The sequence below is a fragment of the Rhinopithecus roxellana genome, chromosome 4, assembly GCF_007565055.1.
Source record: "Rhinopithecus roxellana isolate Shanxi Qingling chromosome 4, ASM756505v1, whole genome shotgun sequence".
NCBI classification, from domain to species: Eukaryota; Metazoa; Chordata; class Mammalia; order Primates; family Cercopithecidae; genus Rhinopithecus; species Rhinopithecus roxellana.
In genome coordinates, this window is record NC_044552.1 from 122,352,717 (window position 1) to 122,377,730 (window position 25,014).

The 25,014-nt window shown below is 39.6% G+C and overlaps 2 protein-coding genes across 3 annotated transcripts in view; one reads left to right on the forward strand and one right to left on the reverse strand.

The window, feature by feature from the left end:
- SLC2A12 (solute carrier family 2 member 12) overlaps positions 1-20,489 on the forward strand; it is a 64,525-nt gene extending 44,036 nt beyond the window's left edge. The window contains exons 3-5 of the mRNA XM_030929117.1: positions 2,001-2,123; positions 6,794-6,926; positions 17,909-20,489. Of these exons, the coding sequence (XP_030784977.1) occupies positions 2,001-2,123; positions 6,794-6,926; positions 17,909-18,062 (410 nt within the window). The 3' untranslated portion in view covers positions 18,063-20,489. The remainder of the gene's footprint in view (positions 1-2,000; positions 2,124-6,793; positions 6,927-17,908) is intronic.
- A 1,331-nt stretch (positions 20,490-21,820) lies between these two features.
- Positions 21,821-25,014, reverse strand: part of TBPL1 (TATA-box binding protein like 1) — a 35,600-nt gene continuing 32,406 nt past the window's right edge. For both annotated transcript variants that reach the window (XM_010383468.2, XM_010383467.2), the window contains 3 exons: positions 24,855-24,958; positions 24,663-24,757; positions 21,821-22,352 (listed from right to left, as the gene is read on the reverse strand). In XM_010383468.2, the coding sequence (XP_010381770.1) occupies positions 22,273-22,352; positions 24,663-24,757; positions 24,855-24,958 (279 nt within the window). In that variant the 3' untranslated portion in view covers positions 21,821-22,272. The remainder of the gene's footprint in view (positions 22,353-24,662; positions 24,758-24,854; positions 24,959-25,014) is intronic.

Below are 25,014 nucleotides of genomic sequence, written 5' to 3' on the forward strand. Positions count from 1 at the left end.
CTGAGCTATCTCCTCTACTAAAATAAAATGAGAGTTCCCTTTACCCCACCTCCTCCTCATGGCTTTTAAAGCAAATGATTGTAGGGACCCTCAGCTTCACCTGGCCAGCGTCGAATACTCATGCCAGGAAAGGGTATAGGGAGGTTGGTCCGTGGCATATATTATTTAGCTTAAAATTTGGATTTATATAATTTTATCTTGCATTTGTCCAAGGACAGGTCTTCATTACAAAGGCTTCACCAGAATTATGCAGATATCAGTCTACTCAGAGCTGGATCTTCAGTCTTGCAAAGCTCAAGACAGGGTTACCTGAGCACTAAACTGGTCTCATTAAAAGTAAAGCGATTCCACCAAGGATATAATCTGCAAGAATCTAGTGAAGGTCTTTTAGCATGGATAGGGGCAGGGGAAGAGAGGTGAGGTAAGAGTGTGGCAGACATGGGGTTTCCTAGTTTTGAATTCCTCACTAATAAGAACAACAATAATAATTATACTACTTTTTATTATAATTATCTTCCATGCATGAAAGGTAACCCTGTATAGATTCACTTGGAGAAGATAAGAAAAAATAGATTTTTCCAGTCTTCTACAATCAAATTTAGTTTTTTCTTCCTTTAAAGCAGCAAATTTACACCCAGCAGATGTTATTTCTACAGGGTGTAATCTTGTCAGGAGAGACAATTTTTAAGTTAGAGGCATGACTGACTGCTGGATTCTGGCATAGGCAGCCCAGGTGGTTACTGGCCAGAGCGGCCTCTCCCTGGCTTCTCGTTTCTTCTTCCCATCTCCTCTTCTGGGGTAAAATTAAGTCGTTGGTTGATATATCAGTGCTAATTTTCAAAAAACACAGTGAATCAGCCAACAGTGAGCCTGAGCTGGGGTAGCGCCAAAGGCCTTCTTTCCACTGAATCAAAGATGCTTACACTCTACATTTATTTATTAATTAATAAATATTTATTGAGCCACTATCAAGAAAGCACAGTGATAAAAAAAAAAAAAAAGCATGAATTCCAGAGACTACTAGGGATAATGCCACCTTTGTCACTTACGTGCTCTGTGACCTGGGCAAGTTAACTCTTCTAAGCCTCCATTTCCTCTTCAATAAAAGAGGCAACGTAATAGTTCCTACCTTGCTGGGGTTTGTGAGGATCAAATGAGATGAGGTTGTAAAAATGTTTGTAAAAGCCCACAGTAAGAACTCCTGGCTGTTTTTCATTAGGCAAACTGGGTTTGATAGGCTGTGAGCAGAAGATAAGTTAATTTGCTCCTTTATTGCCCTGTCTGATCCCATCAGCCAAGCCCCATAATGTTCCCTGTCACTCTCAGATAATAAAAAGTCCTCTGATGAATTTTGGTGCCAATAAGACTCTCCTTCTAGAAATGCAAATGTCCAGTCTGGTAAAATAATCAAATCTTGTAACTCTATTTAATTTAGAACTTCTCTCCACCCAGCTTGCTTCAGGCCAGGACGCCCAAGTCGGAGAAGGGAGAGTAGCCGGCTTCCTCTTGCTCTCCTGGCTCCATTTCCTACCCACTCATTAGCTGTGATTTCTGACTCCTCCAAGGTCAGGGGGAGAGAGACAAGGAAACAGCCCAGTCCTACAGCAGGTACACCTGGGCTCTGGCACTGAGGCTCCTGTGCTTGGCAGATGTCCTGAGCTGGCTGTCTTGTTGCTGCCAGGCAGGTGGCCCCCGCCTCTGCCCTGCGGTTTGCATTTCTTGGGCCTGTGTCAGATACCAGCACTTCATGCCCCTCGCCCTATGTGTGGGGACCATGGTCCAGCTCCCCTAATGTTTCTGTGAGTCCTTTCTTCCTTGGCTGGAGGTGAGGAGGCAGCATGTCCCTTTACTGTCCTGTCCTGCTGAGGTAGGAAATGGCCCTGCTTCCCAACCACAAATGCCGGCAGGATGAGGGCAGGGAGAGATCAGGGTGCGGCACTCAGATTCAATGGGTTTTCGCTAAGTGTGCTGTCCGCCACCCACTCTTCCCTTTCTTCTAGTGCCCTGGCTGGTGCTCAGCGAGATCTTTCCTGGTGGGATCAGAGGACGAGCCATGGCTTTAACTTCTAGCATGAACTGGGGCATCAATCTTCTCATCTCGCTGACATTTTTGACTGTAACCGGTAAGAAGTCTTTGTTTTCCTCGAATGTCTTTGGTCCTCATAGGACAGATGTTCGGGAATCACACCCACCTAAAGACCACTTTTTCGTGAAAATTTTCAAACACACTTAGAAGGAGAACGGCCATGACCCTGAAGTACCCATGACCCAATTTACACAGTTTTCAATCCAAATCTATTTTAACTCCACCTGCTCTTCCCCCTACCCAATTATTTTGAGCCACATCCCATATGTAGTGTTGTTTTGTCTTTAAAATTTCAGCATAGACCTTTAAAAGACATTCAAAAATATAGCTACAATGCCATTATCACACTTAAAAATATAAATAATCATCCCTTAGTATCAAATACCCAGTCTGTGTTCACGTTCTAATTGTCCTATAATTGTTTTTTATACGTGATTTAAATCATGACCCAAATACATAACTTACAAGTCGCTGAAATGTGTCATAATTTGTAGGTTTTGTCTCCATCTCCTCACTCCAACTGTACCTTATATTTCTAAAGAAATTAAAAATCTATTAAAAAACAAGTGATTCATTTCATAGAATTTTCCAGTTTGAATTTTGTTGATTATAGTCATGTCACGTGTCCCTTTCTGTTTTTTTTTTTTTTTTTTTTTTTTTTTTTTTTTTTTTTTTAGACAGTCTCTCTCTGTTGCCCAGGCTGGAGTGCAGTGGCATGATCTCAGCTCACTGCAACCTCCGGCCCCCGGGTTCAAATGGTTCTTTTGCCTCAGCCTCTGGAGCAGCTGGGATTACAGGCGCACAGCATCACACTCAGCTAATTTTTGTTTTTTTAGTAGAGACAGGGGTTTCACCATGTTGGCCAGGCTGGTTTTAAACTCCAAGTGATCCACCCTCCTCAGCTTCCCAAAGTGCTGGGATTACAGGCATGAGCCACCATACCTAGCCTTCCTCTGTCGTTTATGTTTCTTGTAAATTGCTATTAGATTTAGATAGAGGCTTGAGGAGAAAGGGAAACCAATCCACAATAACAAAAATCATGTTTAGGTGTCAGGCAGAATTGCTTGTAATAACAACGAACTTTTATTTTCAAGGGGAATCTCATCAAATTTAATGATAGAGAGCAGCAGAAGGCAGATTCTTTTTTATTTTTTGTTTGTTTTTGAGACGGAGTCAAGGGTCTCACTCTCTTGCCTAGGCTGGAGTGCAGTGGTGCGATTTTGACTCACCACAACCTCCACCTCCCGGGTTCAAGGGATTCTCCTGCTTCGGCCTCCCAAGTAGCTGGGACTATAGGTGCGTGTCACTAAGCCTGGCTAATTGTTTTGTATTTTTAATAGAGATAGGATTTCACTTTGTTGACCAGGCTGGTCTCGAACTCCTGACCTCATGATCCACCCGCCTCAGCCTCCCAAAGTGCTGGGATTACAGGCGTGAGCCACTGCGCCTGGCAGGGAGATTCGATAAGGTCAGGCTCATTGTTACTTTCACTGAAGCCTGAAATTCAACCGCGTTGTATAGAAAATTTGAGGATCCCTATGTTGAAAATAAGGCAAGGCATAAAAAAATGTTAGAAACAAAACAAAACATTGCTGTTTGTCTGTTCCATTCAGCAGCCCCATCAATTAGATTTATATATTACAATAAAATAACCCAATATTAGGGATCAAATCAGAAACAGAAGGATTTGCCTTGTTTTCCTAGCTCCAACTTGTAAACATGGGCAGAGTAAGAAGGGAAACACTTTGGGGATTACAAAGAATGATAGAGCTAAAATAAATAAATAAAGCCTAAATTTATTTTTTTTAAAAAAGAGATAGGCTTGAGGGGATTTACATGTCATTTGTTGGTGAACTCTGTGGCAGCTGCTGCTGTGTGAACTGCCAACAGGAGGTACATGAGGTCTGGATGTCTTGCTGTTTGTCACGTTGGCCTCCTTTGATGATCATTTCCCAGACCTACTCATTATATCATTCCTTCTCCAGTTTTATCTGAAATGCCTCTCTAAAGAGAAATTTCTTCTCATTAGCTATTTGGCTACCCTGAAGTGTGGATCATATAAGAAAGGTAAAACACGTGCTTGAAACTTTATTTTCTAGTTTTCAAAATAATGTGGCAGTTCCCCAGTATCCACCAAAACTGACCAATGAGTCAGTTTCTCTTTATTTAATATATAGATGAGGAACACGCAGCATGACTACAAGCAAGAAAATCCAGACCGTGGGAAATTCTGTGAAACAAATAACTCAATTTCTTCATTTCATATATATTGTCTTTATAGATGCAATTTTCGAAAGTGGATGTTTGCTCAAAACATGTGCATATATATAAACACATATATACACATATACACACTCATACATGCATATATATTTAGTACATCCACTTTTGGAAATTAACCTTTGGAGTTACTATTTAAGCATGGTTTGGGTTTTTATATAACATTTTCAAATGTTTCTATCCTACCTTTTGAGAAATAGTTCAAGATTAAAGGAAACAAAGAAACTGGTCCTACTCAGATCACATACACAGACACGTGCCCTCCACCTTCACATGTGCACACATGTACACAACACACACATACCCTCCATCTGCTATTTGATGTGGAGAAAGAAAAATGTAAAAGAAAAAATGGAATTGAGGGATGGAAAAGACGGCACGCATCTCTGGGAGGGTGATAGCTAATACACTGGAGGAGCCAGTGAAGCTTTAGAAGTTCTGTACCGGCCTTTAGAACAAATGTTAGGAAAACAGATCCACTTACCAAAAAAAGCCTAGAATGATCTAAAACCTTTAGATGACATTTAATTGGAATGCTTGACATTTCCTACTTATTTTCAAAAATCAGTTTTCCAAGTGTGGGATAGAGGGATCTAAAAGACGTGAGGTTCCACTTGGCAGCAAGCCCTTAAATACCAACATTTTTATGCAATTTCAGCTGTATCAATAAAAGCAGAATGTTCCAGATAGATAAATGTACTCTGCAGTGGTCATGACACAATTGTAGTATTGCATTCAGCTCTGAGTAAAATATCTTGAGAGAGCCATTTAAAAATTGCAGTGTGTTCACTGAAGGAGAGCGACCTGAATGGCGAGGGCAGTAACCTATGCTGTGGGAAGAATGGTTGAAGAGTTCAGGATGTTTGACTTGGACAAGGGGCTTCTCAGAGAAGGGCTGAGGTGCATGCAAATATTTGAATGGCTGCCATGGAGAAGGGGTGGGGAGAGCTGAATCAATGTGTGTCCTTCCAGAGGACAAAGCACAGCCTCTGAAAGGCAGATTTAGGATCTAAGCAAGGAATAACTTTTTAGCAGATGCAGCTATTTCACAGGGCAATAAGAGGCTTCGTGAAATGGTGAGCTCCCTGTTACTCAAAGTGCTCAAACAAAACTGGGGACAATTTGATGAGACAACCTTTGGGATTTTGACAATTTCTATATTCTGGTTTTATGTTCCAGAGAAGGAAGGAAACCCAATTCTACAAGGACTTTATTAAGCAATCACTTGGGCAATACCCTGTGCCAGCTAGAAAAGCACAGAGAGACAGGAATTTAATTAAAATTGCCAAAAGAACTGCAGTGCTGTTCCTCCTTCCTGCTTCTCCCAACCTCAGCACAACTCACCGACAAGTGGTTCCTATGCTTCCATTCTTTCACGCTGCATTTACAAACACTGCCTCAGTACACAACTGCTCAGTCAGTTTTCCTGCCTGACCAACTGTGGTTTGTGGCTGCAGCAGCTGTTAAACGCTATTTGTAAAATCTTGTTTGTAGTTGGTTTGAGCCTATGTTCAGAAAGAGCCATCTTCTTTCCAACTACTCCTTGCCACACTAGACCTTCTGCTGCTGAGTCAGGGGCCACCACAATGCAAATGGCAGACTCAAATGCATTGGGGGCCACTGCTCACCACTGAAGGTGCCTTGACTTGGTCCATGACTACAAAGGGACTGTATCTTTGGCTGGAAGGGGTCAGAGGAAAAACTAGGTTTGCAGATGAGAGTCATCAGAATCTTGAGGATCCTGCTTCTTGTGATGCATCTTGGCAAGTTGATGCCTTTTACTGGATCCATGATCACTTTTTTCTCTGAACCCAGGAAGAAGCATTACAAATACACTGTAAGCTATTAAAATGATGAAATATTGCCAGCATGAAATGATTTATTCAAATCAGAGCAAAGAAGGGTGAGCTCATTCCAAGAAAAATCCATCTGTACAAATGTCATTAAAAATGTCCACCATTGGGAATGATAGTAAGAGGAGGAAAAAATTGTCCACCAAACAGAAACTAAACTGCTACCATGGCGATTCCCAAGAGGGGAACTGAAGAGGGGGAGAAGAGAGATTTTACCTTCTATATCATATGTCCATGTTATTTGAGGTTCCTTTTTTGCATGTGCTTTTTTATATTAATAAAGACACATTGCCATTTTGAAACAGAAAGACATGCCCACCAAGAAGATGAGATTGGGTGTAAATTGTGATAGTTACAAGACTGCTATTTACTTCATCAGAGAAAGCTAAGGTAGTCTGTAAAAGTAACACTTTCAGAGCTGGCTACATTTTAAATTTGTGATTGCTATTTTCCTGGATACTGCTGGCATGTTTGAAAATACATATGGTATTATGTATGCCCTAAGTGGCTGTTCACAAATGGGATCAAAGCTACACAAAACACATTTATAATCAATTTCTTTTGTCCTTTATAGATCTTATTGGCCTGCCATGGGTGTGCTTTATATATACAATCATGAGTCTAGCATCCCTGCTTTTTGTTGTTATGTTTATACCTGAGACAAAGGGGTGCTCTTTGGAACAAATATCAATGGAGCTAGCAAAAGTGTAAGTATTACATGCACTGGTTTCTGAACAATACTCTTTGGTCAAAAGTGCAGCTTTTATATGCAGCAAAGGAATAATATCTGAAATTATTTTAGGACATTCCCTTTAGCGTAAGACTATGTCTTAGTGCATAATTCCAATTTCCCTGCCTTGTCTTTAATTTGGGTGATGCAGCTAAGGAAGAATACCCATTTCTTCCCAACGAGTGAACTTTTTTTTGTTTTTCAAACTACGAAGTGAATGCATTTGATTGGCAAGTGCGAATTTTCATTTATCGATGAAATATTGTACTGAATTTGAATAAAATCTTTACAATTGGATTTTTTTTTTTTTTTTTTGAGACGGAGTCTCACTCTTGTCTGTCGCCCAGGCTGGAGTGCAGTGACACAATCTCGGCTCACTGCAAGCTCCGCCTCCCGGGTTCACGCCATTCTCCTGCCTCAGACTCGCCCGGCTAATTTTTTTTCGTATTTTTAGTAGAGACGGGGTTCCACCGTGTTAGCCAGGATGGTCTCGATCTCCTGACCTTGTGATCCACTGGCCTTGGCCTCCCAAAGTGCTGGGATTACAGACATGAGCCACTGTGCCCGGTCTACAGTTGGAATGTTTTTAACATGTTAGCGTTTTATAATTATCATCAAACTGTAATGCTATTATTCATTACTGTGACCAACCGATGTATAGGTGCCAGGTTACAAGCTTTTACCTTTTACACGAAACAGAAACAAAAATACGTCATTGTAATTAAAAAGCATTAAACCACACTTTCCTTTTTTTGTAATGTAATAATTTTTACTAGAACAAAGTTTAATATTTTCACTGTCTGCATTTCTTTTCTGAAAGAGAAACTGTTATTACTGTTGTTTTACTTGATTTTTTCCAGAAATTAATTTTGTTGTATAGAGGATGTAATTCTGCTGTGCTAAGGATTAAAACTATCTCATTAAAATTTTTTTTTATTTCCATAGATTTTTGGGAAACACGTGATATTTGGTTACAGAGTTAAGTTCTTTAGTGGTAATTGTGAGATTTTGGTGCACCCATCACCAGAGCAGTATACACTGTACTCAATTTGTAGTCTTTTATCCCTCACCGCCCCGCTAGTGCTTCCCCCACCCAGTCCCCACCCAATGGGTGAACGTTTTAAAGCTCTACTCAGTAACCATCTCAGAACTTCTTCCGTCTCTCTAGCTCCCCCCAGCAGGTTTTCTTTGCTTGGGGTTTGGGGTGTGTCCTTGAAATGTAGATATACCATGTTCACCCTGGGCTAGGACCTTGGGCCTCAGCCTTTCCATTTCTATCAGACTTATAGCTCCTTCTCTGTGCTCTAAACACTTGCTAAGGCTAAGATTAGCAGAAAAACTCTCAGGCTTAACCGTCTACAGTTGTTCTAAATAGTGCACATTTAAGGTAATTTTAAGAAAGATAAGCTTCTTATATGAATAGGCATTTAGAAAACTCGTTAAAAAATTTCACAAGGAGAGATTGTTTAAACAATTTAACTTAGAAGTGAAACATTTAATTTAGAAGTGGGTGGCAGAAAATTCCCTTTCCTTTTTTAGTAGCTCTAATTGCCAAAACCATGTCCTGGGAGAAGAGGTGAGACATAAGGGCTAAGAATGAAGGAGAACTTGTTACTCTTCCTAGGATTACATCATTTCATTTAGAAATGCAGGGATACTTGTTCTTGGGTTTTAATATAATGGGAGGAAACTACATTTTCACAATTTGTGATTTTCTTTTAAAAATACTTTGAAAACAGTAGAGGGAAATGTATGATTATAGATATTGTGGGCATAGCAATTCTTCAGCTTTTACTTGAAGGAAGAATAAACCTGATAGGTGAATTGTTAGTAGGTATATGTGTGCATGTGTATTTATATTGAACCAACCATTAATCCTGGCTTATTGGGGGTATGGTAAGTAGGATTGTGGAAAATTTTCACTTTGTGCTTTATACACTTTTAGATGATCTAAATTTTAAAAATATTTTACTTTACAAAAAGCAGAAAAAAATTCTCCCAGTTTATGCTTAAGATAAATATCAAATTATAAGACTTTCTTTTTATACAAATGAGGCCCTGTTTTCAAAAAAATAAAATGAAAATGATTCAGTTACACTGGGAAATAAAATTGTGAGGAAGGCTGGCTATATCCTTGGACTAACCAATGCACTGCCTGACTCTATCCAAGTGGAGGTCAAAATGATTGGATTTCTTGGTGTGCATTAGACTCTGAATAATGGCTATCAATTACAAATATGATTTAAAGCATCAGTGGCCTCAGATTTTAATTAAACTCAATGTATCCACCTGTAAACTGGCAACATTCCTCATGGATTCAGGTTTTTTTCCATAACTGAGATGCCAGGACATTGATGACTTTCAAATCTATTGATCTTCCTTCATTTCTCATCCTTCCTTATGCCTGTTTCACATCAATTGTCCATTGGTGCATAACAAAAGCATCCCAAATGTAGCAGCTGAAAACAATGGACCATTTCCAGTGATTCTTTGGTTTGGCTGGGTGGTGCCTCTGCCTGTTTTGCGTGGGCTCACTCACATGTCTCCCTGGGCAGGAGGGCCCACAATCACACGGGAGTTGACCACATAGGTGGCAGTAGGTGCCAGCTGTCAATGGGGAGCTTCAGTTCTCCCCAGTGGCTTCTCATCCTTGAGGAGGCAAAGTGGCTTCCTCACATGTCAAACTCAAGGTAGCTTTTCAAGGTAGTGAGGGCAGAAAGAAGCTGCAAGTCTCTCTGAGGTTTACATCAGGAATACACACATCACTTTGACTACTTTCTATTGTCAGCACAAGTCCTGAGGCCAGCCCGGATACAAGGGGTGAAGAAAGAGACCTAACCTCTTGATGAGATGAAGGGCGAAGAATTTCTGACCACATTTAATCTACCACACCTACTCTTTCTTGAAGTTCTTTTAGCTATGTGAAACAATCTTCTTTCCTGGATGGCCTCCTAGCTCACGACTCTAATCTCCTGATTTCTCCTTCTGTTTCTACGTTTTATCCAGCTTTGAAGATTCAGCTCTACATCCTTATGCTTTTAGACTCAACTCAAGTACTGATCCTCGAAGTCCTGAGTAGCTCTAGCCCTGGAGAGTAATCCTTTGTCCTAGATTTTCAATATCTTCTCGCCCTCTTTTCTTCTATACTGTGTTGGCTAGAACTCTTGTGGTTTCACCTTGTTAATTAATAAAGTTTTAGTTTCCAGGAATGCTCTGTCCATTATCTTTCTTATGTAACTCCTACAAAGCCTACCTAGCTTAATATTGATTTCTGGTAGATGATTAAAAAGTATCCACTGTTCAATTTTATAACTTGTTTTATTGGCTTCGTGGTAAATCCACTTTGTGTATATGCACCTTTGAACTACTCATCTACTAACTCAGGGAGCAAAATTCCTGTAAACATTTTGTGGCCGGGTGTACTGGCTCATACCTGTAATCCCAGCACTCTGGGAGGTGAAGGCAGGCAGATCACTTGAACCCAGGAGTTCGAGACCAGCCTGACAACATGGCAAAACCCCATCTCTATCAAAAACACAAAATATTAGCTGGGCATGGTGGCTTGTGCCTGTAGTCCCAGCTACTCTGGAAGCTGAGGTAGAAGGATCATTTGAACCTGGGAAGTTGAGGCTGCAGTGAGCTGTGATCGTGCCACCACACTCTAGCCTGGGTGACAGAGTGAGACCCTGTCTCAAAAGAACACAGAAAAATAAGAGTAAAATTTTGTGAATTCTTGTGAAGAAAAATAACTAAACAATTGAGGCAGAGAGAAAGTAACAATTAATTAATTGAATGAAACTATATAGGCCTCCTTTACTATCACAACCCACTGTACTCTCTTAAAAAAGTCTAACTTGAAAGCAGAATGTTCTGCATTTAAGATTAAGGACTTTCAAATCCCTTTTTTCACATAAAGTTGTCAGAATGTATCAAATTGCAAACCAAATGAAAATTCAATGACAGAACTTAAGAAAATCTAAGCTTTCTTTCTAGTAGGCTTCCAGAATAAGATATTCCTTAAGAACATATGATGTGGGTATCTAAAACCCAACAGAACTTATTAATTCAGAATTTGGGGTGGGGAAAGAATCTGTCTAAATTATTAAAATTCTGACTTATGAAATATTTTTGAAAGAATCACATTTCTGTTACTTTTGAGTCATGCAATTACTCAAATTTAAATTCAGACCCTCTCCAAGAACGTTATAAATTGCAAATTAGGAGAGGACCAAAAGTCAAAGGTATGTTGACCTCTAAACAGACTATAGGAGAACTGCAAGGTTTGTAATGAAGAACAAAAATACAGGCAATTAAGAAAGATGAGATGGCAAAACAATTTTACATTTTAAAGTCATTACAGCAGTAGTAACACCTACTAGCTATAAACCATGAGGAAGCCCAGTACTGAGGACAAAAAGGAAAAGGTGCTCTTAGAATTTTTTTTTCAACATTTATTTTAGAATCAGGGGGTACATGTGCAGGTTTGTTACAAAGGTTTACTGCATGATGCTGAGCTTTGGAGTATGAATGAATCTGTCACCCAGGTAGTGAGCATAGTACCCAACAGGGAGTTGTTTAGCCCTTGCCCACCTCCATCGCTCTCCTCTCCAGTCGTCTCAGTGTCTATTTTTGCCTCTTTATGTCCATGAGTACCCAATGTTTAGCTCCCACTTATAAGTGAGAACACACAGTACTTGCTTTTCTGTTTCTGCATTAGTTCACTTAAGAAAATGGCCTCCAGCTGCATCCATGTTGCTATAAATGATTTGGTTCTTTTTGATGGCTGTGCAGTATTCCATGGTGTATATATATCACATTTTCTTTATCCAATCCACTGCTCATGGACACCTGGGTTGATTCCACGTTTGCTATCATGCATAGTGATGCGATGAACGTACGGGTTCATGTGTCTTTTTGGTAAAACGATTCATTTTCCTTTGGGTATATACTCAGTAATGAGATTGCTGCATCAAATGGTAGGTTAACTTCTTTTTTTGGGGGGGCGGGGGGCGGAGTCTCGCTCTGTCGCCCAGGCTGGAGTGCAGTGGTGCAGTCTTGGCTCACTGCAAGCTCTGCCTCCCGGGTTCAGGCCATTCCCCTGCCTCAGCCTCCCGAGTAGCTGGGATTACAGGCGCCCACCACCACGCCCGGCTAATCTTTTGTATTTTTAGTAGAGATGGGGACTTCATCATGTTAGCCAGGGTGGTCTTGATCTCCTGACCTCGTGATCCGCGACCTCGTGATCCGCCCGCCTCGGCCTCCCAAAGTGTTGGGATTACAGGCGTGAGCCACTGCGCCCGGCCTTTTTTTTTTTTTTTGAGATGGAGTCTTGCTCTGTTGCCCAGCCTGGAGTGCAGTGGCATGATCTCAGCTCATGGTAAGCTCTGCCTCCTGGGTTCACACCACCATTCTTCTGCCTCAGCCTCCCAAGTAGATGGGACTACAGGCACCTGCCGCCACGTCTGGCTAATTTTTTTGTATTTTTAGTAGAGACGGGGTTTCACCGTATTAGCCAGAATGGTCTCAATCTCCTGACCTCGTGATCTGCCCGCCTTGGGCTCCCGGTTAACTTCTATTCATGTAATATTAGTGAGCCAGAGGCTTTTCTGAGCCGAACCAACAGGTTGAGAAAAGCTTTTAAAATGACAATGTGAGCAGCCTGTCTTATGTACATTGACCAAAGTATCTATGAAGGATATACGTTAAACAAGTTTCCGAGAGAGAAATGTCAGAGACAAAAAAAATACAGTAAGTTATTAAATTAGAAAGCCCATGGAAACTGCTTGTGCACAGAAGCTGAGGTGAACTTGAAGAATCAGGAAGGACACTGCTGAGTTAAGAGAGTCTTCATGAATTTAGAATAAAACAATGAATCAACTTTTGTCACCAAGGTAATAGTCCTGATGTAGAAATCACAAAGTCTATTTCTAAGAAAGTAAACTACAATATCAAATTAACTTCAACCATGATACTACAGATTGCCTAGTATTTTCCTCTATATTTGGAGTTGGGTTCTTCTACCCCTATTTCTAAAAAGCTGAAAAAACAAATATTCTTCCAAGGATGTTAAGTTTCTTATAAAATAAACAGTGACTCAGCTGAGAGGTCAGAAAGGATTTCTGCAATAATGTAATTTAAAAAGATTTTATTTTGAACTTCTGCCTTGCAAGCTGCAAACTCAAAATGGGATGTGATGTTTGCCATATTTGCTGTTTCAGCGTGATTTACTTTTCTCCCAGCTTAAGTGGGCACAAATGGAGAAAGAAAACAAGTTAATATTTTTAAATATTTCAGTTATGAGGCAAACTTATTTTTCACTTTTTAGCAGTTAATTTGATGTGGCCATTTCTTTATTCATGCATCTGCCCAATTCATTTATTCAATAAATATTTATTGAGCATCTACTATGTGCCAGGCACTGATCTAGGTTCTACAATAACATTGTCAGCGAGTACAATCACCATGAGATTTCCAATATGCTGATTAGACAGTAAGTGACTAAAGGGCTACTTTCAATTGGGCAGATCAGAGAAGGTTATTCTGAGATGTACCATTTAAGATAAAACCTGGGTAATAAAAAGCCAACCTTGAAAGATAGGGGAGAAAATCCAGGCAGAAAAAACAGCTAGTGCAAAGGCTAAGTCAGAAACACACTTGACTTGTTCCAGAAATGGAAAGAAGGCTGTAATCTTTGACGAGTTAGGAAGTAGGTAGAGACTAGTGTGCAGGGCTTTGCAGGCTGAGTGAAGAGCTGGGTTTCATTCTAATTGCAGTGGAAGCTACTGAAGGATTTTAAGCAGGGCAGTGACATGATCTGACTTACAGTTTAAAAGTGTGCCATAGTGAGTGTCTGCAGCCATCCAGCTGAAGCAGGCTGAGAAAGCATGCAATTGTAGTGCTGGGTCTCTTTTTCCATCACGCCATGGACCTTAAGTGGCCTTCAATCACATGTGGCAAGCACACATATCCCTAGTCTATTAACTCTGCTTCTCTCCTAGACAAACGCTCCAGATCACTTTCTTTCCGGAAACCTCCTCACATCCTCATTCCTCACTGATGGCCTTGCTTCTGACTTCCCTGAGAAAATGGACATAATCAGGTGGAAACTTCCACCACCTTCCACATACACGACCATTCCTCCAGGGCCTATGTAGGAATGCAGTCCTTCCTATGAGAGGCCCCTTCACCCCCTCTCTCCTCTCTCCCTTCTCTGGCACATTCTCCAGCAATTGTCCCGGCTCACTGCTGCATCACCTGCATCTTTACCTACTCCTCATCAGCACGGAAACCTGCTGTGATTCTTTCTCCATCTTTTTTTTTTAAACGTCTTTTGGTGCCATTTTCTCTCCAGCTTTTGCCCTATTTCTTGGGTACTATGTATAGCCAAGTTTTTCTAATGCATCGTCTGTATTCACTGTCATCACTTGTGCTTCTGCTCTTCCCATTCTGAAGAACCTGCTCCAGTGAGACTTGTTATGGCCATCCCGCTCCTGAAATTACTTTTTAATGTTCCAGTTACCTCCATGTTGGTTAACTCTGTGGTCAATTCTCACTCCTCATCTTAGACTATCCCCAGCATTTGACTGGAGATGGTGTGTTTGCCTGGGGATAGTCCTCCTTCCTGAAATGGTTGCCTCACAGCCTTCTGGGACCCGTCCCCTGTTGTCTCTTACCTATGGGTCTCTCTTCGTCTGCTTCCTCTCTTAAAGTTGGTGTGCCCTGGGGCTTAGTCCCCTGACCGCTTCTCTGTCACCCTCACCGGCTAGTTGATCTCAGTCAATGACAGTTTGTATCTCATTAATATGCCAGGGTCTGAAATTTATGTCTCTAGCTCTCTCTCCAGAATTCAAGGCTTGTTTATTCAACTGCTTACTCTACATGTCTTTCCAAACGCCTAACAGATACCTAATACCTCGCATGTCCTAAATTGAACCTGTGATATCCTCAAACCTATTCTACTCACAGCCTTACCCACCTCAGTGGATGTCAATGTTATCCTACTACTTGCTCTGGCCACAAACTTTGGAGTCTTTCCTGACTCTTTGTCTCATACTCCACGTTCAGTCCATCAGGAAGTTGTGTTGGCTCTTATTTCAAAATATATCCAGAGCCTGAACACCTTCACGGCTGCCCTGGTCTGAGTCACCATGATCGCCATCCTGAATTACTGCAATACCCACTTATTGGTTCTCATTTCTGCCTTTGTCCCCTCCCATCAGTTCTCTACATAGTGGCCAGAATGACCCCTTAAAATGCAATCAAGGTATTCTTTTTCTCCAATCCTCCAGTGGCTCTCCAGCAAGAGCAGAAGCCTTCCAATGCCCTTCTAGCCCTGCACAGCCTGCTAATCTGCCCTTCTCCTCTCACAGCCACACAGGCCAAAGGCTGCATCCCAGACACATCAGGAATGCTCAAGGCTCTGGATCTTGGCACTTGTTTCCTCTGCCTCAAATTATCTTCCCCTAGATATCCACCTGTCTGGCTGCTTCACCTCCCTCAGACTTTTCCTGTGCCTCTATTTCAAATACCAGTTGTGTATCCAACTCTGCACCCACTTTCCAATCCTTCAGTTTTAACCAAAGCAGAAACACTATATTTTACTTGGTCTACTGTCTATCTCTTCCTGCTATATTTAAATTCCATGAAGCCAGGGAATTTTGTATATTTTGTTCACTGTTGTTTCCCAACACTCGGAACAATTCCTTGGCATATAATCAAAGCTCAGCATTGAACAGATGAAAAAATGTGAACGAAATGGATATAGGAGTAGGGCAATGAAGCAGTCAAGATGACACTGCAAGTTTTAACTTGAGAAACTGGACAGGTGGTGAGATGGGGAAGCCCAAGAGACGACTAGGTTTCAGGGTTCGGGAGAGAATAGAGCTCGGATTTGGAGATATTGTGAGATGTCCATTAGACATCAAATAGACACATTAGTAGTAGGCACTTGGATATATAAGTCTGAAATTTGGAGACTCTAGGGGTTAGAGAGTCAAATATGAGTGGCCATCAGCTAAGTGGTATTTAAGTCATGAAGCCAGATAAGCTTATCTCGTCAGAGAACAGAGAGAGAAGGGCCTAGGCCCAGTTTTTTGCCAACTTTAGAGACCGAGCAAAGAAGAGAGTGTTAAAAGAGACTGAAAAGAAGCCAGCAGTGAGGCTGGAGGAAAGCCAGGAGTGTTGTAGAAAGGTGGGACTGGAGAGAACAGCCACAAAGACAGAGGTAATCATAGGCTTGACAGACTCAGGCTCAGTGGAATGAGAGGACAGACGCCGACTGATACGGTTGGAGGACAAAATGGAAGTGAAGTGAAGAAGCTACAGTCCACTCCTTGCATCAGTTTTGCTGTGAAGGGGAGCAGAAAAGCAGAATGGTCACGGCCTAGACTCATTTCCAATCACTGCTTCATTCACAAGCATTAAACTCACCCTCTAACCACTCATCTCTCCAGCCCACTTTCTCAAGTACTGGCACTTTAACAAGTCTTCAGCCCCACCACAACCTGGAGGCTCACGCTCTCCCTTCCTTCCTTACCCTGCTTCCTACTTTCCATGGCCCACCACCCAGGCCACTTCTTTGCATTTCACCTTCTCCCTTTCCCCTCTTCTCTCTCCTTCCATCACTCAGGCAAACCCTAACTCTGACCAAGTCAACTCTTAGTTCATTTTATCCCTGCATTCAAGGAGCTAAACCTGGCTGAATCAAACACATAATTATGCTGATCAGCCTTGTTTTAAACTTACGAACATCAATCTCAAGTAGTTCTTGAGGAATATCGTGCAATATACCACATTTCCCTGGTGAATTGATGTTCCTACTTTCAAAGACGATTACTTCACACCAATACTTTTCCCAAGCCTCCAGCACCCCCTCCCACTTCTTCACTCTAATTATATTGCTTTTTAGTTCACTGAGAAAGTAAATTGAGACCACCTCATCCTCCTGCCACAAGATCTACTAACCTGCTTACATCTATGCCCACACATTCTGCCTTGTTGCAAAGGTCAATGCTTCCATTTGTACACTGACTGCATCCATTTCCCCCTCCTATGGGATTATCATCATGCACACACTCACAAAGCTGCAGTATTTCCCATCCTGAAAAAACACCTTCCTCAGATTCCCTCCAGATACCAACTCGTTTCCCTGCCCCCACTTCTCAGGTCTTTGGGAGTCTTTGCAGGGTTCCCTCCCTAACTTCATTCCATTTTCTGATCATCACTGCTTTAGAGAGATGCCACCTGTGTAACAGTCTGTCCTCTCCCACCCAATGAAATCCTTTTTTCTCCTTCCCCGTTTATTTCTCATTAGCACTTTTACTACTTCAAATTATATGCTTGTCTCCCCTCTAAAATCTAAGTAAGCTCCTTGAAAACTGGAGTCTTTATCTACTCAACCCATACCAACTACATACCGTGGCCACTCAAATCATTGGTTAAATTACAGAAAAAGGTATTTGAAAAGGGAGGTTCAAAGGCAGCTCTTCATTTTTAATAAAGGTAAAATACGATAGCATCTTTTTGTGCTGATGGAAAGAATCCTGTAGAAAAATTTGTTAATGCAGGAGTGAGGGATGACGTAGAAGACAGAAGAGATATAAATATAGGCACATTGCTGGAGTTTGAGAAATGGAAAAAAATAAGGTCTGGGATGAAACCTCCACTGGTTCTCTGTATGTAATACTATCCTTGGAATCCTTCCCCACAGAGCTGACTGCTGGGATTGTGTTCTGAGAAGACACGGTTACCCCTTGCATGAGACTGACCAAAGTCTGTGGCATACTGAATTTCATGATGCAGCAGGCTTCCTAATAAAAATATGTATTTATTTTGCATAGCTAAAACATTAAAGCCCCAGGATGGTTTAAAAAATAATAGCCTACACTGTTTTTTTTTTTTTTTTTTGTATGTACTGTAAACTAAGAATGACATTTTCATTAGTGCCTCTTTTTCTTTCAGGAACTATGTGAAAAACAACATTTGTTTTATGAGTCATCACCAAGAAGAATTAGTGCCAAGACAGCCTCAAAAAAGAAAACCCCAGGAGCAGCTCTTGGAGTGTAACAAGCTGTGTGGTAGGGGCCAATCCAGGCAGCTTTCTCCAGAGAACTAATGGTCTCAACACCTTCTGAACGTGGATAGTGCCAAAACACTTAGGAGGGTGTCTTTGGACCAGTGCATAGTTGCGACTCCTGTGCTTTCTTTTCCGTGTCATGGAACTGGTTTTGAAGAAACACTGAAATGGTAAAGACAGCCTTCAATCCCCTCTTCCCCAAAAGGAACCTCAAAAGGTAGATGAGGTACAAGGTCCTAAGTGATCTCTTTCTTATTCTGAGCAGGATATCAGGTTAAAAAAAAAGTTACTGGCTGGTTTCATACCTTCTACCTTCACAGAGCAGCCTTTGAATAGACTATGTCCTAGTGAAGACATCAACCTCTGCCTTAAGCTATGTATGTACGGAGGCCAGTCACAGCTTTATTATTCAGATACACAAGTGGTCTGGACATAAGGGTACAGGTTTTGCCTACCAAGACACTGCTTGCACTGGGTCTTACGCAGAAAAGAACCAGAACACAGTGTGTGGACAACTGCCCACGTATTCCATCTAGATTAGGAGAGGGTCCTGGCTAGGATTTTAGTGGTAATTCCTAGTTACATTCAACAAGTATAAAGATTATAGAGCTTATTTTATGAACTATAAACTACAATTTAATGCAAAATATCCTTTTATGAATTTCATGTTAATATTGTGAAATATTAAAATAATTCTGCAACAGTTGAGAAAAATGAGCATTTTTTTTTTCCATTTTAAAAAAGTGCATAGGAAAGACAATTTTAAAATCCTGGGACCATATTTATTTAGAAGTAGCTGTAAGTAAAACATTAGAAAAGGAGTCAGGCCATTAGGTTATTTATCCAAATCTCTAAGCAATTAGGTTGAAGTTATTAAATCAAGCCTAGAAAAGCTGCCTCCTTGGAAGGCTTTCATGACAATGTATAGTAATCCACAGTGTCCTGCAATTCTTCACACTCCTCAGGAATATCACTACCTCAGGTTATGGCACACAGGCTACACTCGATGATGACTTTCAGTGACCGAAGACACAATAAATGACATTCAGACATCAGGACAATTCCCTCATATGTTCAAGACTCTATGATGGCAGCCTGTACAAGCAATGTGGGTTTCACCCACACAACGATGAACTGTTCTCTACGTCTCCAGTTGATTTTAAAGACTTGGTAAGAGGTCTCACTAATAAAATTTGGGTATGATGATAGAAAATCCACAATCAAATCTTGAACCAAGTAACATATTAAATTACTAATACTGTAAGTGATGGAAGACACAGAAAAAACGTAAGAGCACGAACAACCTAACTTGAAAAAGAATTTTAAAATATGATTAACCTAAAGAAAAGAGAATCCTAAGAGCCAGCATCTTTTTGTTTAGCTTGGAATTTTCCCATTGGTTCCTAATAAACTGTCCCAATGTCATATAAGGCGACATGATCTACTACATTCCTTTATAACAACGTGGAGAGACTATAAACCTATGTAAGTAGTAAAACTATAAGATCAGAGACTCAGGAGACTGACTAAAAGGCCTGGATCTGCAGTGTATTATCTGTATTAAAATTGCAGGGGAAGCTAAAAGGAAAGGAGATTTGAGATCTCAATTCTATCACAGTGTATTTCATATGCAAGTCAGAGCAAGCATTGTTGTTTGTTTTTGGAAAGAGAAGGGAAGTGTATTCTGCCCCACGTTTCCTTCCGTGTTTATAGTTCAAACACTATATATACTTTAGGTATTTTTTGGTTTAGCCATTCATTATAAATGGGCAGGAAACTGTATCAACCTAGCCGGTTTATTACTAGTGACCTCGACTTCAGTATCTTGAGTATTCTTTTGCATTTTTATTTTAATATCCTGAGTCTGTAACTAAACAATTTTGTCTCCAAATTTGTATCCAATGTTCATTGCCCCACACCACATCAAGCTTTTTGATTTTCAAAAATAAAAAGGGGGAAATATTTACAACTTATACATATATATTCACAGTTTTTATTTATAAAAAAAAATTTACAGTACTTATGGAGAGCCAGCAGAAGACATTAGAGCACTCACTTCTTCCCATCTTTGTTAAGGTTAGCGAATTACCAAAGGACACTGCTAGGTGAGGCTCACTCAGCAGCCCTGAAAACAGACCCGGTCACCGTCTTTACCCTCTCCCTTCAGATAAAGCACTTCGTTTAGCTATTGATCTGCCCAGTTTTCAAGTCATGCAAATACTGAAAAGGTTGTATCATCTGGATCTGTACCTTGGCTATATAAGCATGTTTTCCCCCTATTCTACATTTCTTTTTTTGGTGCACATTGCAAAACAGGAGGTGACTTATTACTGTTAATTAAAACTAAATGAAAATGTCAAATCTTTAAGACAGTGAGTTTGTAACTCTTTCATGTAATTTTATTCTCCATATTTATGAGTTTGGCTATCCTACTGAATCTTAAAGGAAATAAACACTTTTTTTTTTTTTTTAAAGGAAAAATAAAAGTCTAAAAATTCCAATGAAATCTTTCGTAAGAAAGAAAAATGTAAGTTCACCTTTGCCTTCCACTTTGGAGTAAGAAGCAGGTTAGGGAAGGCATTGAGAAGAAAAAAGATAAAAATAAAAATAGTAAGTGTTGTTCAGTGCAGTGCCTAAGCAAGGTTTTCAAGATTTTATAATACGGTAAGGAAAATGTACTATATATGAAGGTTAGGATGTTGCAACTTTTCCACAAAGCTTTGAAAACATCTTGGAAATACAGGTTTTTGTACACTGTGTTGGAATATTGTCTCCATTAAGTTTCTCCTGAGAAGCTAATTGGACTCTCCACTCAGCTTTACTTCTAGGTATTATATGCTTGTCTCCCCTCTAAAATCTAAGTAAGCTCCTTGAAAACTGGAGTCTTTATCTACTCAACCCATACCAACTACATACCGTGGCCTAGTGATAGGGCACTAGTGATAGGGCACAACTATGCTTGATCCTGTATTACCACATCAGGGCTCCTGGGTGAGCCAGAGACACTGTTTCATAAATGCGTATTTATTATAACTTTAAGAGTAGCAATCTCATATACTGAATAGTCACTCTTTAACTCCATTAAATAAGATACAGCAAGGGGAAGGACAATATCGCACAAAATGGCTTTCAAATTCAAGTAGGGCTATTTGATAATTACATTGTGGCACAGAGGCAGCTTGTGGGCACTTCTTGTTAAAACATCTCCATGTTACCAACTTCTGACAAGATTCTTAGTATAGGCTTGGGCACCAACCCAAGATTAAAGTCAAGAACCTCAATCACTTCTCTACAACTACAGGTGTTGAGTCTTTCCAGAAAAACAAAGATCCAAATGAGGCACCATTCATCACAGCTTCTTTCTCATGGCCATCTAGTGGGTAAGAGGTTTCTCTTCTTAAAACTACAATTTCTTAACCTTTACAAGTTATTTAACATTTTCTATCATATTAAATTAGCAACATAAAACATTATCCTTTATCTATAAACTTCTAGTCTGGTTCTCTAGAGTTTATATACACGTTTTTATTTCTAATCTGCAAGAAAAACAAATTCCTATTTGTTATTTGGTAACAGAGCATTAAAAAAGATACTATACACATGTGGTGCATATATATATATACACACACACACACACACACACACACACACACACACACAAAAAATACACTTCAAAAAGAAGCCAACACACTTTAGCCAAAGTCTTAAGCTTGCATAGATTTTAAAAAAAAGTATGAATACAATTTTTGTTAAAATAGAAAATGGGGAATAAAAGTTATAGAATGGATATGAAGAGAGATCTTTTCCAAACTTTTATTTGTGCACATTCAATTGAAAAAGATAACTTTTACAGGTTCTTTGGTGCCCATATTCAGCATACAAAAATGTAAAAGACTATTCACAAATAAAACACATTAGCTCAAAATGGAAAAAAATAACAATGACAACAATAAAACAATCTAAGGTAGTGCACACTGTGACAGCTCTGCTTATGGGGACATGAGAATTACTGCGAAAATAAATAGAATGTCCTTTTGTAAAAGCAGCAATGTCATGTCTTGTAAACTTCCTTTTATATTACAGCAAGGTTTGGAATAAAATCCAAAGGGACTGGAGCTTACACTGTAGCCGTGAATGAATAAAAGAGTCTATCTCCTCAATTACTGTTGGTCCAGTTTTCCTTTTGAGTCCAATGTGCAGCAGGTTTAAAAGGTGCTCAGTTAGAGATTCTAACCAATTAAGTGGTGAATTATAAAATTTCTTTCCTGCTTTCAAACACAAATGGGTAAATCTGTTCCACAGCAGTAGCAACAGCCTTTACATTGGGCCCTGTAATAAACACAACGGAGGAAGGAGTGAGAAGAGTTGGAAAAGGGAGCACTAGGAAAAACTGATTTTCCAGAATTAAAAATATTCAAGTAGTATAGAGTATCACATTAACTGTTTAAAAAAAACTACACATATAATTATACACATAGCCATAATAAGTAAAAATAATACAGATTTTGTTCTGGGCAATTAAAGGACATATGAAACACAAAATGAGGTTATTCATTTTGTTTTAGGGCACCAGACCGAAAAAAAAGTATATAAAAAACTGCATACAAACTATCATGGACTAATACAAAAAGTACTGTAATATAATATGTACATGAAAGGAAGGAGTAACAAATGGGACTAGATAATAGCTATCCTTTTAATCACTATCATCTGGCTTCTGGTTAGGCTACAACAGAGGCTCAGGAATATGCAGGAACACAGCAGTGTGAAACAAAGCTGCCACCAAAATGTTGGGAAACCAGAATGCTGTTTTAAAATATATGGTTTAAAAATCCCCACAGATTTACCACCACTGGGTATCCACATGTTTATTACCAATCTGGTCATTTCACCCTCAGAGCTTATACAAGTCAATAGAAAACAAAAAAAGCACAAGGCTACAAGGTGACCATGCATTATTTTAATTCTTGAACAACTTTATAAAAATGTAATCTTCCATTTAAATTGCTAAAAAGAAACATAAAAAAGGTCAATGAAAACTATTTTCATAAAATTTATTTTGAATAAAAATGGCTTCACTAATACACACTTACCTCTTTTGAAAGACCCAGGAAACTAACAAATCCACCCGCTGTAAACACTCTGATGGTCCTAACCACATCCTACCTTGGTGAGGTCCTTTCTGACTCACTTTACCCCCACCCTGCTATGCTTTGCTCATGGGAACCAATTCAATATTACTAACATTTCATAGGCTATTCCTGATCTAAGTAAACAATGCATACTACTTAACCACGTCAGTTGTCTTCAGTTTATTATTATTTTGTTTAATATCTAGTAACTCAGTTACAGAGTTTTACATATGCATTGTTTTATTATATACTTAGTAAAGATAGATCAATAGGTTTTGGGGCTGCTCAGACATCCAGCCTCCAAAGTGTAGAAACAGAGAACAGAAAGAAGGGAACAGACGTGTCCCCTACCGTCCCATATTTTAAGATTCAGGTGGGATCCTGGGAATACGCTTAGAAAGTCCCCAAGGAAGATGGAAAAACCCATGGGATGAGTCAAAACTAAAATTTATTTGTTGAGAGACTAAATTGTTATTTTCCTCTATGGACTGAATAAAGAAAAAACAAAGCTCAAGGACATTGAAGACATTTTCTTTAATTCTTTTTTGCCTAAGGTTGGGCCTGACTCCCAAGCAATACTTCTGCACAATTTATAATCATAGTACCATTAAAATGTCACACAGTATGCTAATGCTACCCTTTGACATGAATGCCTAGTCTTCTGAAACCACCTTTCTCCAAATAAAGATGCAAAAGATATAGCAAGATAAACCTAACAGGTACCAATTATATTTAATATTTTGCTTATGTAAAACTTCTCTGAAATTTATAAAATGAGTTTCTCATGAGAATTTTAAATATAATAAATTTACAAAAAAAAATCATACTATGGATACATATACCAGAATATATATACATATATATATATAAATAAATTTTTCTTTTTTTTTTCTTTTTTGAGACAGAGTCTCACTCTGTTGCCAGTCTGGAGTGCAGTGGTGCGATCTCAGCTCACTGCAACCTCTGCCTGCCGGGTTCAAACGACTCTCCTGCCTTAGCCTCCCGAGTAGCTGGGACTACAGGTGTGCACTACCACGCCTAGCTGGTTTTTTGTATTTTTAGTAGAGACAGAGTTTCACCACGTTGGCCAGGATGGTCTTGATCTCATGACCTTGTGATTAGCCCGCCTCGGCCTCCCAAAGTGCTAGGATTACAGACGTGAGCCAATGCACCCGGCCCACCAGAATATTTTTAAAGCTCCATACTGGAAACTACTCAAATGCCCAATGAGAATGAATGATATATACCACTACACAGAACATAATATAGATGAAACTCACTAAGATAATGCTGAGTGAGAAAAGACACAAAATAGTATGTGTAACATTCATAAATAGTATAAAAGTAGGTAAAGTAAATCTACAGTATTAAAAGTCAGGAGACTGGTTCCTCTTAAAGGGCAGAAGTAACTGAAAGGAACAAATCAGACATTATTTCTATCTTGGTATAAGCATCTTGTGTCATTCAATCCATAATTTACAAGTTTGGTTTCAATATCATAGAATACCTGTTACTGTGATACTTCCTGTCGAAAAAATCTGTAACGTAGCTCTTAGAGATTTTATCCGATAGCACACAGCAGGATGAAGTTCAGGTTCGTAACTATATGAAAGAAGCCACAATTAATATAAATATTTACACCCTGACTAGTAATTTCAAATTTGGTAATGTATCAAGATAAATTGCTTCAAAGACTTACCTGGCATGAGGTCTATTGTTCTTTGTGAATTCTGGCAAACGGATTTCAAATGGCATGTTACACACTGCCAGAACATTAACAACCTTAAAATCTGTAAATATTACCTTTAGGAGAGAAGTAAAACTCAATAAATTTATTTTGAAACAAACAAACAAAAAAA